The following is a 20,289-nucleotide window of genomic DNA, read 5'->3' on the forward strand; positions in this document are numbered from 1 at the left end:
CTAGGAAACATAAAACATGATGAGTCAAACTGAAAAAAACTCGTAGATAAAAATTTAACTTTTTATATAAAGAATAGGTTTTTTTTGTCGGAACAAAAAGAAAAATGAGAATCAGTGAACAGAAAGGTTGGACCACACAGAGAAATACCTTTTTATTATTTTATTATACTTTATTATACTAGCTTGACTAGCTTCATTCCCCATGGAGAACTTTCAGTTATGTGTTTTTTTTTCGTTCTGGATAAACGCAAATAACGCAGATCTGGAAAGTAAATAGAACAAATATCTATGAAACTGGATACACTTGAAATATAAGCTGCGACATTTACATACAGTAAAAACGGTATCAGGGGGTCATTAAGCATCGATCAGAAGTAGCTTCCTGCAACAGACAAAGTTTCATTATAGCAAGTTTGTAGAAAGAGCAAGAGATTGTCTTTCAGCAGTAAACCTGGTCAAATGGAGCCGATTTTAGTTCCATAAAACAACTTAAAGTTTTTGGCTCTTCTCAAAAAAACATTAACAAAATAAGGAATCAAAATCTTTTAAAAGGTTTGTGTTCACAATTTATTCTTCCGTTAACCTTATTGTGCTGAATCCTCTCAACATAATTTTTTTTTCTAACTTGAGTTTTAATAATGCATGTTATTTGCTAAGTTTAAAGGTTTTTTATTGAAACATTCATTATTTTTCTAATTAGCAGAGAAAAAACAGTTTTTGGAAGGATCAATATTGTTAGTGTTTTATGAAATATTGTAAAAAATCTCCAAAACAGAGACTTGGTGATCATCACCAATGATAAAAATCAAAAACTATATTTCTTTTAAACTGTCTTTTGAGAGATTTCTGTTTCATTTCCTGACAGAAACAAACTAATTCATTCATCTTCTATACCGCTTATTTTATAGTGGGTCACGGGGGAGTTGGTGCCTATGTCCAGCAGTGTACGGGCGAGAGGCGGGGTACACCCTGGACAGGTCGCCAGTCCATCGCAGAAACAATCAAAAACAAACTCGTTGATTGTAAATCTAACTGAGCTGTGAGGGTAGATTTACAGCGAGATGCAGAGCTTTTCTTCCTGGAAAACACCAGATGTCACCATTTATCTTTTTTCTGGTCAGTTTGCAGAAGCGTACTGTGTTTCTGACAAACCTTCTGAGTTTGGACCATATTTTTTCCTCTCAGGTCTAAATTCCTTTTCAAACAGGAATACTCCGAGTGATTCATGAGGTGAAGAACAGTGACCGACCTGCCCATTGCTATTGTTGTGGGCTGGGAGTTTCCAGCTATGCTGCTCATGGGAAACACTACAGGACATCCTTTTCCTCATTCTTCACAGATGAAATGAATACCCATGTATGTTCCAGTGTTTCTTTTGTGTTATGGTGAAAAACATAAAGGCATTTTCTCAACCTTCTGGCATATTTGTCAGATTTTACAGAAGAAAACATTCCTGGCCACTGAGAATTTAGAGACAAATCAACTCCATTCCCAAATGAACATAAAACAGTTATAAACAACATTTTAGAAAGATAATCTACATAGAAAAATGTCCCGCATTTCTTAAAAAAATATTTGAAAATATTTGATTGTTGTTATATTTCAAGGCAGGAAACAATAAATCTACAACATTTTATGTCCAATAACTGTTATTAACATGACCAGAACAGTTTTTCTTGTCTAGTTTTACAGAAGATTGGTTGTGGTGAACTGATCCCTGCTCTGTTCTTAATTCTCTGAAATATGCAAAGGTTAAACATTTATTTTATGCATTAAAAATCATTTTATCTAATATTGAACCTGTGATCATAACTCTTTTCTTTAGTCATGAGATATTGTCAAAGTGAGGAACATGTTTCTGAATGGCAGAAAAAATTGCTGAATGCATTTTGTTTTACTTCGCTGTCATTGCTGTTTGAGGCTGTTATAAGTTAATTTAACCATCATCTTCCAGCCTCCAGACTCCCGTTTTGCTTTGGAGTCATTCCTTTGCTACCAGAAAGCCCTGTTTGTTATAATTTGTTACTGCAGACATAAGCAGGTTGTGTAAAATCAGGTTTTCCTTTGCTCTGTGTGGGTTTTCTTTTCTTCTACTTTGTTTTGTGTTTTTTCTTTCCTTGTGTGTGTCTGTGTGTGCTCAGTAGCAGCAATGATCTGATTGGTTGACTCTCCAAGCTGTGGTTCAGGTTCTCCCTACTGTTATCAAATGATTCCAAACGAAATGCAGTCTGTTCTTGATATCTGTGATTGTTAAACCTTTTAAACTTCATTGAAATGGTTGAATATACCAAGATGTTGAGTAAATCTATTATTATATAATCTAAGGGCTGTATGTCCAATGTTGTGATTACTACAGATGTGTCATAATCTACTTGTATGTTATACCGTGACAGAATATGTTCACCTAGATACATTTGTATCTCAAATGTATCATTTAGGACATTTAGCCACCATATGTGCCCTAAGACCTTTTTCAGGTACCAGACTGAAAAAATAATTGTATTGCTCTGGAATATCACTTTGTCTATTCATTCCTTAAAATTTCATTCCAATTCTGAAATCTCTTTTCATTTTCTCATTCAAATAAGACCATAAAATATGAAGTTTGACCCTAAATGAAACAGATAAATCAGAAAGAGAAAGTTGGAATAAAACAAGAAATATTTACAAAAATAGCCGATATAGGAAAAAAGAAAAGGAATAAATACTGTCCAGGTATTATAGTATTTACAGTCTTAATAACAGTAGTTTTCAACCAATTCAATTCATTTCTGAGCAGTGCTGCAATGGATAACATAACAAAGTAGAGATCACATTCATCTGCAATAAGACCAACCAAACAGTCATGTTTTGGACACTTGGAGAAAGCTAAAGAACCTGGGGACAACCCATGGATGCACTGGAGGAGCATGCAAACTCCATTATAAAAGGGTGTCGAAACCAGAACCTTCTAACTGCAGCCATCTCGTTGCTGGAATGTAAGTATAAAGCTGCAGATTTTCTTGCAATAAGATATTTTGAATATAACTGTATCTGTGTTGGTTGATGAGCCACATGAAAATAAAGCAACAATATTTCAGTTTCCTCTAAGGTAGAAACTGCTCTAAATCATCAAAATACATGAGTACTCGTGAGTACAGAGTCTGTTTCTTTAGTTTTCTTTGCTCACCATTTAATATGTCAGATACAATGATTTTACTAATATTTGATGACTTTTAGTATTAACTATGATATGTCATGCCTGTTTCCATCTGAGCCCGAGCTGTGCCACCTCAGTGAAAACCAGTCCAGGGAGTGTCTCCAATGCAGAGATTGACCTTACATTCAGAATGTGAGAGAGCCAACGCCTCAACTGGTCTCTGAAGAAACATCAAGCAAAGGTTTTAAGATTTGGCCCCACTTCTAAAACAGGATATCACCTTCTATGTTTTCTTTTGCATGCCAGCAGAGGGTGGTCACATCGCACTAATGGCACATGTGCCAAAGTAACGAAAACCTGCTGTGATTATGTCCAAAAACATGAATTACTTTAAATATAAAACATAAACAAAAATGGAAACATGCAGCAGAAAACTAGCTACCTGTCAATGTTTACCAATATCACCAGTGTGTAAACCTTACAGGAAGGTACTGTGGAGAACAACCTAACAGCTGGTGGGAGAATCCTACTACACCATAAGGTCACATGGTACACACAAACATGCTCTATCCCTTTGATCCCTTCTCTCAGTGTTCCTAATGCTGTGTACAGTGAGGAAGAGCAAAACAGCAGGAGGCTTTAGAGGGGGAGGTGGAGGAAGAGGAGGCGAAGCAGCTGAGAGAGAGGGAGCTGAGTGAGTGGAGGAGGCGGAGTAAAAGCAGAGGGAGTGAGCAGTGTGAGCCCAGATTATAATCAAGCCAGGAATAAAGGGAATACCATCATATTCTCTCCTTGTTTTAGCTGTGTGGAAAAAGCAGGGCTACACTACACTGTGGAGAGAACCTGGGTGAAAAGACAGAGAAGAAAAAAAAAAGGTGGAGCAAGAGAGCAGCATTCTCAGAGGACATTGTCACATAAGAGGAGGATATGTGCTTGAGCATGTGGGTTACCAACACATTAGTGCCACAGCACTGAGATGTGTGAAGTAACCCTCAGCATCACAGGCTCACAGCTGACCATGCAGAGGACTAAAAGTGAGAGGAGGTCCTGCTGAACACCATGGCCCAGGTAAAGAGAACCGTCTGACCTTTTACACGACTCTGAAACAAATCTGTACAGCATATGATCATCATCATTCAGAGCTGAGCTGAGTTTCATTCCTCTTGCAGTCTTACGAAAATCAAACAAATCATTAAATTAAAACGCAGTATTTTACAGTTTGTAGTCCGGCATTGGTTTGTTGCATATATGAGATCAAAACAGATCTGCAACCCTGTTCTTCCTGAATCTATCACAATCCTGAAGTGTTTGAGTTTGATTATATTTTGTTTTTTTGTATATTGACTATTTCTGTGCTGTTTGTTATGTTCTTTAGGTTTTGCTTAATTTACTTCCTTATGCTTCATTTTGTTAAATGTTTTCCTTATTAGTTCTTTAGAAGTCACTTTTCCATTAGATTTCTTTCTACTAAATGCTTTCTTGGGTTTCTCAGTGTTTCTGCTCCATTCATGCTAATTAGCCTCCTTCCTTGAACTGATCCGCCTTTCTCTCTCTGCCTCAGCTGCAACTCATTTCCTCTGAATAGCTCATCTACCCCTACCTCAGTATATATATTCACAAGTTCTCTTTGTTCCTCGCTGGATCCTGCCATTGTCCTGACTTATTGTCTGTTACTATGCTGCATGTCGCCACTAGGCAGTACTGTGAGCGAGCTTTCATAGGACCTTCGGTCATGCCGAGTTATGCTCCGTTGATAAGCGTTCAAAATTTGGCTGAAATCTGACCTTCCTGATGGAAGCTAACTTCACTTTCTGTTTGGTGGGAGATGCTCTAAGAATGTAATCTAAAATTATTATGTCTCATTAGACAAAGTTGGAAATGTCTGCGGGGGGGGGGCTAAAGTGAAGTCATCAATTGACCATGTAAATGTGCTCAGAATTAGTCCACGATGAAGCATGTAAAATTTGGTGTGGATCCAATGATATATGAAGGAGATATAGTGTATGAAAATGTCTAGGTGGCACCATTGCTCCAAATCCCAACGTAATCCAACTGAGATGTTTGGAGGTTGACAAAGATCAGCCATATTCAGTTTGGAGTGAATCGGACCATGCATGTGTAATTTAGAGGCAAAAGTAGCCAAATTGCGAGATGTATAATTCGCCATGTTGCCATGCCAACAGAGTCCAGGCATCAATAACTTTTCCCAGTAGGATTCAACATCACCTTGTTCTGTGTGATTAGACACTGCTTGAAGTTTGTTTGAGTGAGAGTGTAAAAGGAGGAGATCCACCAGTGAAACATGTGACTTCCAGTTATTTCAGCATTTGACCACAAAGGATCATTGGTCACCTGAGAGGGACCAATCATACCAAGTTTGGTCTAAGTCAGGATTTCTTGGTGAAATTATAGCATTTCGAATGTTTTTTTAACGAACAAGACAGAAGGACCCAAAATTTCAGCCTGAGACACAAAGCAGCGTTATAGGTTTATTCAAAGCTCTGAAGCCAGAACACAGGAGACCACCCTCCGGGAACCAGGAATCACTTCTCAGAATCCAAATAGATCAGGGATCCAGTAGTAGTTCCTGAGCCAGGAGATGGTTCAGCAGGATCCGATCAGAGCTGATAATGCAGCAGGCATGCTTGCAACAGTCGGATTGCCGACAGGGGGAAGATCCAAAACTCGGTGGTCGAGGGGCAGAAACTGAGCAAGAAGCCAGGAAGGCAGGCTCAGGCAGACAGATCCAGGGGTGAGGCAGGAGGCTTAGGTTGGGAGGCAGAAACAAGGTTGTAATCCAGAGGTGAGAGACATCCAACAAGGACCAGGCAAGACAGGGAAATCCAAGAGGCAACAAGTGGTCAAAAACGTGGTCAGGCAATGAAGGAATGCTGGATATCTACTCACACTGGGCTTTCAAAAATCTGGCACCATTTGCATGCCAGAGCGCTGCATGTAACTGCTGGGAAACAGGTGAGAGGCATTAAGCTGATGAGCTGCTGGGCAGCAACGCACAGGTGGAGCAGATGAGCTTGATTGCTGTCAGGGAGAGTAGATGAGGAAAACAGCATACAAATGGGCCAGAATCATCACAGTTTTGGCAAAAAGGCAAAGTTTGACGCCTGTTCCCGCCCCTTAACATGCACATAAACTCACGATTTTTATAACTTTTAATCCCCCATGCCTTAAGGGCATATTGACCAAATTTTAAACCAATATCTCTGAAACCATAGGAGGAGTTTGTTAAAGTTTGCCATGTATGAAATGTCAAAATGCTAAAAAATGACCCTTTGATCCACAATGGCCAACTTCCTGTTGGTGTTAAGACATACCTCAAATAGACTTTATTTTATGTTTCGGAGCGATCTAGCTGTGTAGCAAATTTCAAATTTCTACTATGTACCAGTTGGCCTATCTCGGTTTAGGGGGCTCTGTAGAGCCGTATAGCCCAGCCCATTTTTGATTCCATTAAAGGTCTAAAATTTCACGCAGGAGACAATTTTCAATAACAATAAGAAACAATGGAATTAGGCCTTCGCAGCACTTTTTGCAGAAGGTTAGATGTTACAGATATCTACAGATATCTAGTTTCAAAATTTTAGTGATGCTTTTAGTCTCGAGCAGTCCATGCCTGGTATCACTCATGAAAAAGGACTATGTCTTGATGCTGGGTAATGGTTGGATGCACAAGTTTTGGAAATCTGTAGATCAGCTGCCTGTAGTATTTTCTGCTGTGGTATCGGGTCTTCTGTGTTGTGTACATGTTATTAATACCTCAACCTTAGACAATTCTTAAATTATTTTTAAAGAGTTAGCAGCTATGCTCTGAATGAGTGTTGATGAGCTTTTAAATCATTTTATCTCCACTTCACTGACATTCACCAACTTTTTAGATGTCTTAGTTTTTCCACTACAAATTATAGACAGCAAATCATTATCTTGTCCGTGGTTAAATGAAACCCCTCGTTCTCTGGGATGTCACTGCCGACCGGCTCAAATAGAGGAAAAAGGACAAGTCTCTTTAGAAATGTTGTGTGACTGTTTATCAAAGAACCAGAAGGATGTGAAAACATTTTTCCACCAAACGTTGCTTTAACCAGGTTTGACCTCAGGTTTTGTTTAATGTGAATCCATGTGTTACTGATTATACCCTGACATCCACCTCACTGTGGGAAAACCTTTAAACATGTTTTTGTTTAAAAGATTTCTGCTCACAGATCCCTCATTCATCCCTGTCATGCTTAGCTCTCTCAGTAGTTTGAACTTGTGATGTTCTCAACTTTTAAAGGAGATAGTTCTTCAGATCAGGGTTTTCACCTATAGACTTTTTGTACATGTTGCTGATTGGGTCTGTTTTCAAAAAGAGTAAGGTTTTGTTGATTTCCCATGACATTAGGCCCTACATGCCACTTAGGTCACAATATCAAAAATGAATGAAAAAACGGAATATTGGTAGAAGAATATAAGTTCTGCTTGGCTCTTGTAAGGGGCCTGAATCAGCTCAACTTACAGTGCCTTGCAAAAGTATTCACTACCCTTGGCTTTTTACCTATTTTGTTACATTTGAAACATAAAAACCGCAGCACCACTAAGCAGGAGGCATCACAGTTTGAAGTCCTAGGAGCTATCCAAACAAGTCAGGGACAAAGTTGTTGAGAAGTAAAGTCAGGATGGGGTTAGAAAAATATCCATATCTTTGATGTTCCCCTGGAGCTCCATCAAATCCATCATCTTCAGATGAAAAGCACATGGTACCACAACAAACCTGCCAAGAGAGGGTTGCCCACCATACTCACAGTTCTGACTCACATGGAGGGCATTAATCAGAGAGGCAGCGCAAAGACCAAAAGTAACCCTGGAAGATCTGCAGAGTTCCACAGCAGAAACTGGGGTATATGTCCATAGGACCACAATAAACTTTTATAGAGCTGGGTTTTATGGAACAGTGGCCAGAAAAAAACAATTTCTTAGTTTTAAATATAAGAAGGCATGTTCTGAGTTTGCCAAAAGGCATGTGGGCAACTCTCCAAATATATGGAGGAAGGTGCTCTGGTCAGATGAGACTAATATTGAACTTCCGGGCACCAAGGAGAACACTATGTCTGATGCAAACCCAACACATCCCATCACCCCAAGAGCACTGTCCCCACAGTGAAACATGGTGGTGGCAGCATCATGCTGTGGGGACGTTTTTTAGCAGCCAAGACTGGAAAACTGGTCCGAGACGAGGGAAAGATGGATGGTGCTAAAAACAGGGATATTCTCAGGGAAACCTGAGTCAGTCTGCCTGTAATCTGAGACTGGGAAGGAGGTTCACCTTCCAGCAGGACAATGACCAGAAGCAGACTGTTTCCACTTAAACGCTTGAGTGGCTTAAGTGGAAACATTTAAATGTGTGGACGGGCCTAGTCAAAGTCTTGACCCCAATTCAATTAAGAATCTGTGATTACACTTGAAGATCACTGTTCAAACCATCCAACATGAAGAAGCTGGAGCAGTTTAGCCTTGAGGAATGGGCAGAAATCCTAGTGGCAAAATTTGGCAAGCTCATAGAGACTGACCCAAAGCCACTTGCAGCTGGAATTGCTGCAAAAGGTGGCTCTACAAAGTACTGACTTTAGGGGGGTGAACAGTTATGCACGCTGACAGTATTTGTTATTTTTTGGTTTTTGTTGTTTACTTCACAAAAAAGAATATAATGAATCTCAGGCTGTGAGACAACAAAACATGAAAAATGCTATGGGGGGTAAACACTTTTGCAAGGCACTATAGTTCCAAGGTTCATTTTCAGTTAATTGTTTTTTAGCAGCTATTAAAATGCACTTAGTCTGGAGTTCCCATGTTGCGAGAATTGCAATCCTTTTAATTTTAACTCTTGATTCATGAACTTGAAGTGTAGGACTTATGTGCAATCTGGTGAGGTTCTCTATAAAGAATATGGAGGAAAGTGTTGTTTCATCATTGGCGACAAAGCAGTAAAACAAAGAAATTATTTTTAGGTTTGTCTTTGAGAGTGAGAGCCTCTTCCACTCAGAGACAAGGCAGGTGGGTTATTTTTAGTCAATCAGTATAAGGACTGGTGTTTATTGTGGGTGAAGTGTGGTTATGCGGTCACAGTGAGTCAGAGAACGCAGAGGATGGAAACAGAAATGTTGTAACATTTAAGATGCTTAGCCTGAATAGTTCAGCTCATTCTGGCTGCAACATAACGATGAGATGATGTAGCTCAATGTGAAAGGTCCATTGTGTTGTCAGAAGTTATGTATTTGTGTGAAACATCAGGACATCCTGCTTCTGTTTGAGTGAACAGAGACACATTCACTGCAGCTGATTAAAGCCATGCTACTGCCATGGAATACTTGCTACATATGACTTTATACAAACTAATATAAAATAGAGTGTCACATTTTTCCCTCGAGTTCAACAGGAAGACTGCACAGAATTCCATCATTTATGGATCCACCAGTTTTCAGAAAGTCGCCGTAGAAGATGTACTGGAGGGTGTGTTATGCAATTGCCAAACGGCGACAGAAGTTTCAGGAAGTCTAGATCTAAACTGGAACTTCTACTTGTTCGACTGTTTTGGAAAACTGCTCATTTGCATTGAGCAGCAAGCTAACTGAGTTTCTGTAAATGCAGAAAAAAAATATATCTTCATTATTTTACATAAAAACTTGGCTTTTTCATGAATTCATTTCAGTAAACCCGCATCAGGGGGAAATTGGGCTGTATATACAGTACATATACATTAAAGATATTCCATTAACTTTCTGAGTTAAAACCACTGCTGCCACAGCTGGTCTAAAGGTTTTAGCTTTTTAAATGTATGTGTAGTACAAAGACATTTAAATTAATACACAGAGATTCATGAAAGACAATTATGTTCTTTTACTTCATTTAAGAGAAGTCAGAACACTAAAATCTGAGTTGAAGAGCTGTTGGATTTATTAATTTGTGTAATGTTGCAAATCTTTCTTGATTAATGTAGAAAGAAGATATAAGTCACTGGACATGAAAACTGCTTTTTGACTTTATGAACAGTCTAAGGGTGAGCTAACATGTTCCCATCACCACATCCATTACCATGGAAGGCCTGCAGGCTTTATTGCTCTCTTATTTCTTTTCTTAGTCACATTGTCTAATGTGCGCTAATGCATTTGTCTTCTTACATGAGGCTTTTAGTCTGTAAACTGCATCCAGGGTTAGACTCAACTAGTCTGGAAACACAAAAACAGTGGCAAGTTAGACATAGGAAGCTCATCAGGTGTTTGATATGATAGCAGTTTATCTATAAAGCACAAAAACAGACAAACATTTGTGAAACAGAATCCACATAAAAGTTTCACACAATTGTGTTTTGTTAGTTGAAAGCAAAAAAATATGAGTTAATCTGACCTATGATGTTATGCTTACTTGAATAAATCAATTAAACCCAACAAACATATTTTATATGTGTTTACTAGAAATGAAACACATAAAGTGGACAACTCCCTGGTTCACTTTTTTGAGTGCAGGCTATTTAAATGGCGCTACATAAAAGATAAGCATAAAACACACAGACCAGGTAGAAACTCAGTGCACTGAGCAGCGGTTTCCCCAAACTTCACATTTATTTTCACATATAGTATATAACACGTATTTTCTGTGACAGGAGTCCCAGGGTTTCTGTGAATAAACAAATATGGTTGATAAACTATCTTTCATATAATGACAGAGATCGTATTTTTTCTCTCAACTCAACATGAGGCTTTGAAAGTCAAGCAGAACTTTGAAGAAACATATAGAGTACTTGGATTTAAGTAACTGAATACTTCATACTTCAAATATTAACATTTATAATAATAACATTTTAAGAATAGCAGTGAATAAATGTTGGTTCAGCTCAACATGTTAACCAGCCAGATTAGTGGAGCATAATAACTAAAAGCTGCTTCTCCATGTTTGGTTCTGGTTCTGGTTCTGCAGAGTAGATTTGAGCGAGAAGATCTTAGAGGTCTGGGTGGTTGATACACTGACAACAAGTCTGTGATGTATTTTGGTGCTAAGCCATTCAGTGATTTATAGACTAACAGATGTATTTTAAAGTCTATTCTGTGAGCTACAGGGAACCAGTGTAAGGACTTTAGAACCGGGCTGATGTGCTCCACTTTCTTAGTTCTAGTGAGGACACGGGCAGCAGCATCCTGGATCAACTGCAGCTGTCTGATTGACTTTTTAGGCAGACCTATGAAGACACCGTTGCAGTAATCAATTCTACTAAAGATGAACGCATGAATTAGTTTTTCAAGGTCCTGCTGAGACATTAGTCCTTGTGTTTTCTTTTCTTATGTTTTGATTGTTTAAAGCACCTTTAATTGTCTTGTTGAAATATGCTATGAAAAATAAACTTGCCTTGCCTTAAGTTGTTTTAAATCTACTTCACTATCAGGCTCTACAACCCTGTTCCTCCCATGGCTGGCCATGGGAGCCATCAACCTGTGCACCTCCTTTTACACACAAATGAAAGTTTGCAATATATGTATAGTTAAATATGCATTTATAGCTGCACATACATTTGTTGTTGTTACTTTTAGCAATTGTTTCATAACTGTTAGTTGTTTTTGCAGCATCATCAAGGATGAGTCAGAATCTCACACAGCTGTGGGCATTGTGGACTCTGCAGAAAGGGTCAGAAGGTTCTTGTTGCTGGTTTTATCTGATTGTCTCCAGATGAGAAGAATAATTTGAATAGTTTCAACCTTGTTGCATGTGATGAAAAGATTCAGGAACCAGTCCACTTAAACATATGACCAAAGATGCTCGGATTTCAGATGTTGTTGGTTAGCTTACTTTGTTGTATCAGCGTCACAACTAGAAGCTAAAAAGTGTTTTCAGCTACAGATGAATAATCTATACAACAAGAAAATGCTGCAAAAATTGAGTTTAAAAAACTGGGGGGAGAACTGAGAAAGCTGAAGCAAAGATTGAGAATCTGAAGGCATGTGAGATCAGGGAGGCGGCATCCAAAAAAGGGGGCGATCCCCACCTCCCAGGTAAAATCCTGACATTATCCCTTCCAGCAGCAGCCTCACTCACAGCATGAGACAGGAACAACACTGCACAATACTGTTAAACAACTTTCAGTAGGATTTTAAATCCATGCAGAGGCCATTTATTATTTGTAAAATAGAGACAGCGCTGTTGTATCTACATTTATAAGGGATGTTAGAGATGCCACAAATGTGTGGGCATTATGTTAACGGATGGGTAGAACAACATTCTCTGAGTATGTTTTAATACCTATCCATCATGTCAAACAGGCATCAGAACCAGTGACTTAAAAGAGCTCAACAAGTTGATAAAGAAAGTTGGTTCTGTTCTGGCTGGGATTATTCTAGAACATCTGGCTGTGATTGTGTCAAGAATGTTTTATAAAATGAAGAACATTAAAGACAATGCTGAGCCTCCTCTTCATCAGACTGTCATACAACAACAGTGTCTTCAGTCAGAGGCTTTTTCAGATCCACTTTAATACTGACCACTACAGGAGCTCCTTCCTGCCCACAGCCATCACCGTCTGCAATAACTCTTAAATAAAATAAGTTCCAACAACATTTAATGTCCCTTTGGGATTAACAAAGTATTTTTGAATTGCAGTGAACTGAAAAGTGTGCTTCATGGCAAGGTCAGTTTCTGATTATTTAGTTTTCTGATAGAATTTAGTTTTTTGTCTCTTTAGGGTCTACATTTATTTGCATTTTTATGTATCATCATTTGAACTAATCAAAAATATTCAGGCCAAAAGACACAAACACATATTAAACTGAAACAAATGAGCATTGTGAAGTGTTACTCAGCCAGGCCAATAATCAACAAGCTAGCACCGGAGTGTTATCACCAATCACCAGAGTACAGGAAAGGGAAGTAGCAGGAGGAAGGGAAAGTGGAAAAGCAGGAAGAGGTGAGGGCTAAGCAAGGGTGGGTGGTGTTAGAGCTCCGCATAGTAAATGACCATCCTCTGACATACGTTTGAGTTTTGTGTGTTTTCGTGTGAGAACTTTATCAGTAATCCAGTTATTATGACAGTTAATCAAACATCCCTGTTAAAATCAGATATTTACATATACAGTATAACCCTCTATCCCATTGGCTGACATTAAATCAGACCAAACATTTCCTGTTTTAAGTCAGCTGGGATGACCGAAGGCATTTCTGCCAAATGCCAGAACAATGGAATATTGTTTGTGATTGTTTGTTTACTTTCTTTAAATTTTAGGTACAAATTTTAAGGTACATTTCCTTAGAATTTGATAGAATTGTCTTTCAAGCTATATGATGCATTTTGGCTCATTCTTCCTGACTACTAGGCTAACTGGGTCAGGTTTGTAGGTTGCCTCGCTCACTTGGCAGGGGATATTAAAAACGTTTTTTCAATTTACTGACATCGACTTTCCTGCAGTTTTATGCTGATATTTGTCTGGTAGTTATGAGATCAACCTGTTAAATGATTTTTGAAGTAGCAGCCATGAGGGCCTTGAACGATGGAGATGCTCATGGAGACGTCCTTTGGTGCAGGAAAAATTTAACATGACCGGTTTTATTCTGTGGAAATACAAATGTTTGTGCTGCTTTCCTTCTGCTTCCTGTGCCACCGTCTTGGAGTTTTTCTCTGTTCATAAGCTCACCAGGTTTCTGGTATACTGAAGTATGTTGTGACATGGTCTGAGGAGACCGAAGAAGCTCAGTTCCATTGTGTGGGCAGAGCTCCTCATGGGGAAGACAGCATCACAAACTACATCACAGACAACATTAACTACTGTGTGGACAATACTGTGCCCCTCATGAAGGTACGCTGCATGAACAATAAATAATTAATGTCAAAAAGAAAAATAGAAGCATTTGCTAAAACGATAAAATAAAAAAACATGTGAACACATCCATACTGATTGCACATTCCCATTAATGCATTTCCCTTTAGATTCTGGCTGAGATAAGTTTAGCTGATGCTGCTGTCCTTGCTTTGATTGATCTGCAGCGTCTGTCTGACAGTAGCAGATCAAACAGAATGTGAAGCGGGTGAGAAATGTCCTATATGATGTTCTGGACCTTTTCGGAGACAGCTGGAACTGTGAAGTCCCAAGTGTGGGGAGAGGACAGCCAATGATCTTTTTGGGCCGCTACACTGCGGACCTCGCCATCAACTTCCCAAGTTGCCATCACAAAAGTTCTCTCATGACTCTGTCGTTGGTGGTTTCATCACATCTTATCTACAGCAAAGAGGAAGGGTTCGATAACCTCATCAGGAAGGCTAGCTGTGGATGCCCCCTGGACACAGTGCAGGTGGTAGAGGACAGAAGAACTCTAGCAAAAAACATCACTGTTGGACAACGTCCCTCACCCCACTGTTGGATTATGTCTCCCACCGCCCTGTTGGATAACATCTTCCACCCCACTGTTGGACATTGTTGTGATTATTAATATGGATATATTATTTAATATTTATACTTTAATATTTTATCAAATAATATTTCTGTCTGTTTAGGGTTGTCCTGTGAATACCAGCCCAAGAAGGCAGTGATATTAGGACAAATTGAAAGGGATGACCCAAGCTCTGACATTATTGAACAGCAAAACTGTACACACACAGAATGAATTCACACAATTTCTTAAAATACAACAATTTATGAACAAAAATAAATCAATTCAAAGTCAAACATATTTCAATCAACAAACTCTTTACTATGCTAAAACATCCCAACTAAACTACCAAGCAAAATGAAAGAATGAGGAAGACTAATGGGCTATGTACAATATAAACAAGTTGATTAAAGATGGTTGAAAACCCTCACTGAAAGAGTGATGCAATATTACCATGCAATATTTATGTTTGAGAACCAAGGATTATCTTCAAGGATCTGGAAATGAAATTAAGTTAGTCTTGGATCTAACTTAGGCAATAATTGGTATACCTTTAAACAACCATTCACAATGCAAGATCAGATAAAATATTATTAATAAAATAATATTTTAAATAATGATTTGCTGAATAAAACCAACTTTCTGGATGACCAATTCTCCATGGTGTTTGATTAGCTGTCTTTATTTATTAAAATAGTATTTATGGTCTAATAATTAAGGAAATCGTAAAATAATATTTAAGGAAATTGTCAGGATCTGCCATTTTGGGTCTTCTCAGGGCTCACCTGCAGCTTCCCAGAATTCTGCACCGCTTTCTAGAGTGACTGTGGGTTAAATGGTAAATGGACTGAACTTATATAGAGCTTTTCCAGTCATACAAACCGCTTTACACTAGAGCCACATTCACCCAATCACACTCACTAACGCTCACATACACCGATACGGAGATCGGTAGGCAACTTGAGGTTAAGTGCCTTGCTCAGGGGCACATTGACATATGGCAGGAGGAAACTGGAATCAAACCCACAACCTTCTGATTGCAAGCTGACTACTTTTCCTACTGAGCCAAGTCTCCTGCATCTCAGCCGGCTGTCAAGCTTCCAGAGCCCCAGCCGGCTGTCAAGATTACTGAACCCAGGCTAGCTGTTCCCGAGTTCCGAGAGGGGTTCAGGGATAAACCGCCTCTATCCCAAGTTCCTGAGTTTCATAAGGGGTTCAAGGATGAACCGCCTTTAGCCAAGCCTCCAGAGCCTCAGCCTACAGTCAAGCCTCCAGGGCTTCATCTTGACAAAATGCATAAGCGTGGATGGGGCGTTATGGCCGATCTTCTGTGTTTAAAATCACCCTTTAAATAAAGTTTGTCTTAACTTTAAAAAAAACAACCAGAACCAGAATACATAAACTGAGCACAGGTGCTGACAGCTAATCTGCTAGCACTAAGATGGCTGAGTTTTCAACACAAACAAAACCAAACGTCTTAAAACAAAAACCGTGCTGAGGAAAAGTTGGGGCGAAGAAGTTGAGGAAAGCATCCACAGTGAACAAAGGGTTAACTTGCGGCTAACCTACGTAGTACATTCCAATTATTCCCAATTATCAAACAGTGCAGTCCAATTCAGTTTATTATTCAAATTGGTTAAAGGTTTTCTATCTAACCGAGCATATTGCAATGAGTCAGAGACTTGCAGCATTCACTCCTCCTGGATGAGCATGTACAGGTCCTTCTCAAAATATTAGCATATTGTGATAAAGTTCATTATTTTCTATAATGTAATGATGAAAATTTAACATTCATATATTTTAGATTCATTGCACACTAACTGAAATATTTCAGGTCTTTTATTGTCTTAATACAGATGATTTTGGCATACAGCTCATGAAAACCCAAAATTCCTATCTCACAAAATTAGCATATCATTAAAAGGGTCTCTAAACGAGCTATGAACCTAATCGTCTGAATCAACGAGTTAACTCTAAACACCTGCAAAAGATTCCTGAGGCCTTTAAAACTCCCAGCCTGGTTCATCACTCAAAACCCCAATCATGGGTAAGACTGCCGACCTGACTGCTGTCCAGAAGGCCACTATTGACACCCTCAAGCAAGAGGGTAAGACACAGAAAGAAATTTCTGAACGAATAGGCTGTTCCCAGAGTGCTGCATCAAGGCACCTCAGTGGGAAGTCTGTGGGAAGGAAAAAGTGTGGCAGAAAACTCTGCACAACGAGAAGAGGTGACCGGACCCTGAGGAAGATTGTGGAGAAGGGCCGATTCCAGACCTTGGGGGACCTGCGGAAGCAGTGGACTGAGTCTGGACTAGAAACATCCAGAGCCACCGTGCACAGGCGTGTGTAGGAAATGGGCTACAGGTGCCGCATTCCCCAGGTCAAGCCACTTTTGAACCAGAAACAGTGGCAGAAGCGCCTGACCTGGGCTACAGAGAAGCAGCACTGGACTGTTGCTCAGTGGTCCAAAGTACTTTTTTTGGATGAAAGCAAATTCTGCATGTCATTCGGAAATCAAGGTGCCAGAGTCTGGAGGAAGACTGGGGAGAAGGAAATGCCAAAATGCCAGAAGTCCAGTGTCAAGTACCCACAGTCAGTGATGGTCTGGGGTGCTGTGTCAGCTGCTGGTGTTGGTCCACTGTGTTTTATCAAGGGCAGGGTCAATGCAGCTAGCTACCAGGAGATTTTGGATGCTTCCATCTGCTGAAAAGCTTTATGGAGATGAAGATTTCATTTTTCAGCACGACCTGGCACCTGCTCACAGTGCCAAAACCACTGGTAAATGGTTTACTGACCATGGTATCACTGTGCTCAATTGGCCTGCCAACTCTCCTGACCTGAACCCCATAGAGAATCTGTGGGATATTGTGAAGAGAACGTTGAGAGACTCAAGACCCAACACTCTGGATGAGCTAAAGGCCGCTATCAAAGCATCCTGGGCCTCCATAAGACCTCAGCAGTGCCACAGGCTGATTGCCTCCATGCCACGCCGCATTGAAGCAGTCATTTCTGCCAAAGGATTCCCGACCAAGTATTGAGTGCATAACTGTACATGATTATTTGAAGGTTGACGTTTTTTGTATTAAAAACACTTTTCTTTTATTGGTCGGATGAAATATGCTAATTTTGTGAGATAGGAATTTTGGGTTTTCATGAGCTGTATGCCAAAATCATCCGTATTAAGACACTAAAAGACCTGAAATATTTCAGTTAGTGTGCAATGAATCTAAAATATATGAATGTTAAATTTTCATCATTACATTATGGAAAATAATGAACTTTATCACAATATGCTAATATTTTGAGAAGGACCTGTAGAGACAGTGGACAGTCACTGGCGTTGACTTTGCAGCAATCCCTCATACTGAGCATGCATGTAGCGACAGTGGAGAGGTAAACTCCCATTTAACAGAAAGAAACCTCCAGCAGAACCAGGCTCAGTGTGAGTGGCCATCTGCCACGACCGACTGGCTGTATAAATTGTAGTTTGGGAAACTATGAACTAGGCTATTCCGCAAGCCACTTTCATAGTGCTGACATTTCACTTGGGAAAGTGTCTTTATGCTCTTTTTGGTTTGCTGAGTTACTGAGATGAGAAAAAACATTTTATTAATACAAGCATCACATCTTATGGTTTCGGCCTTGAATTCTTATGTCGGACTTGGTAAATCGGTTGTACTTTCCAGTCTTACTAACCACTCAAAGGGTTTTTACACTAGGGTACACAGCCACCCTCAAAATGTTCACACGCTGATACATCATTCTGCATTTTGCTAGGCAATTTGAGGTTTCTTGCCTTGTCCAAGGGCACATCAACATGTAATTGTGGGAAGCGGAAATAGAGCCCAGTTCTCCAGTTGCAGGAAGACTATTCTTCCCACTGAGCTTTAGCTGCTTGAAACAAATCAAATTAGTTTCTAAGTAGAAAGTTATTTTGGCATTCATAATAGGAGATTTTTTTCACTTGAAACAGATTTTTTTTGTGACAAACTTATTTATTGAACAATTTAAAGATTATATTACAAACATAGCGCCATTGCCTTGATAATAAAGAATTTTAAGGACATTTACACAGACACCGACATGCCCCTACATATACAAAATATATGCACATATACAGGGGTTGGACAATGAAACTGAAACACCTGGTTTTAGACCACAATAATTTATTACTATGGTCTAGGGCCTCCTTTTCAATTCAATTCAAAGATACTTTATTGATCCCCGAGGGGAAATTAGAATTCCAGTACAACCCATCCAAACATACGTCATGACACAAGACAAGGGGGGGACGGGTCACCGAGGCTTTGCTGCCCACTCACAGGTGCTGCCTTTTTGCGGCCAATACAACGTCAATTAGTCTTTGGAATGACATACAAGTCCTGCACAGTGGTCAGAGGAATTGTAAGCCATTCTTCTTGCAGGATAGTGGCCAGGTCACTACGTGATACTGGTGATTTGGGCAGCCGTTGGTTTTATGTTTTTTGGATACAATCCAGATTAGCACCCAAACATCCCATTCAGACAGCTTCCTCTTGCGTCCACAGTTAATCCTGTTGGATGTGGTTCGTCCTTCTTGGTGGTATGCTGACATTACCCTGGATACCGTGGCTTTTGATGCATCACAAAGACTTGCTGTCTTGGTCACAGATGCGCCAGCAAGACGTGCACCAACAATTTGTCCTCTTTTGAACTCTGGTATGTCACCCATAATGTTGTGTGCATTTCAATATTTTGAACAAAACTGTGCTCTTACCCTGCTAATTGAACCTTCACACTCTGCTCTTACTGGTGCAATGTGCAATCAATGAAGACTGGCTACCAGGCTGGTCCAATTTAGCCATTAAATCTCCCACATTAAATGACAGGTGTTTCAGTTTCATTGTCCAACTCCTGTATATAGTACACAAAAATAACTACAAAGGGGAGAAGTAGAAGACACATAAAGTAAAGTAAACAAACAAGAAACAAAGGGGGGGCGGGGTATGGAGGGGGTAGATTCGTCTTACATATGAGCAATTAATGTTATGTCAGAGAGATAACCGATAAGAGTGTCCCAGGCCTGCATAGTAGATGCCCGCGCTTTATGCATGACAGCCTTTCTAAAACAGCAATGTCTCTAAAATGGTGTATTCATTCTTTTGCTGATGGAATATCAGGGGAAAACCATGAATATATTATGGTCTTTTTAGCACCAGTTATTCCTGCAAATAAAACCTTTCTTCTTTGCCATTCTGGTATTGCCACTAAGACCGAAATCATCATTGAACAAACGTAGGTGGGGATGCAAAGGAATGGAGAATCCTAAAATACTTTCCAGGCAACCATGCACCCTGAACCAGAGGCCAGACACAGAAGGGCATTCCCCAAAAATATGAAGAAATGTGCCAACAATATTCTAATCGCATTATGTGCAGTTGGGATTGTCTGTCAGTTTCATTGTAAAGCGTCTGTATGGTGTGGCATAAAATTTGTGCACAAACGTATTCCTAGATAAGGTGGTTATATTAGTCCAAATATTGTCCCAGTCCAGATCATAACCCTGTACCTCAAGTTCACGGTTCCATGAACTGATCACACCCAAGGGTTCAACATCTTTCAGTAGTAGTTCATTGTAGATAATTGACACCAATCTATTAGAGGATGTTTGAGCTGAAATTCAAGTTTCCAATGGATGAGAGGATAAAGGTGAGTCCCACGGAGCTCAACGAGCACGGATTGCAGATCTTAACTGGAAATACAAGAACCAGG

General features: G+C 39.6%; 1 protein-coding gene across 1 annotated transcript in view; it reads left to right on the forward strand.

Annotated features, from left to right (window-relative positions):
* The first annotated feature begins 3,853 nt into the window (after positions 1-3,853).
* Positions 3,854-20,289, forward strand: part of LOC124875173 (rho GTPase-activating protein 21-like) — an 80,749-nt gene continuing 64,313 nt past the window's right edge. Inside the window, exon 1 of the mRNA XM_047377121.1 lies at positions 3,854-4,207. Coding sequence (XP_047233077.1) covers positions 4,199-4,207 — 9 coding nt within the window. The 5' untranslated portion in view covers positions 3,854-4,198. The remainder of the gene's footprint in view (positions 4,208-20,289) is intronic.

Source organism: Girardinichthys multiradiatus, chromosome 10, assembly GCF_021462225.1.
Source record: "Girardinichthys multiradiatus isolate DD_20200921_A chromosome 10, DD_fGirMul_XY1, whole genome shotgun sequence".
NCBI classification, from domain to species: Eukaryota; Metazoa; Chordata; class Actinopteri; order Cyprinodontiformes; family Goodeidae; genus Girardinichthys; species Girardinichthys multiradiatus.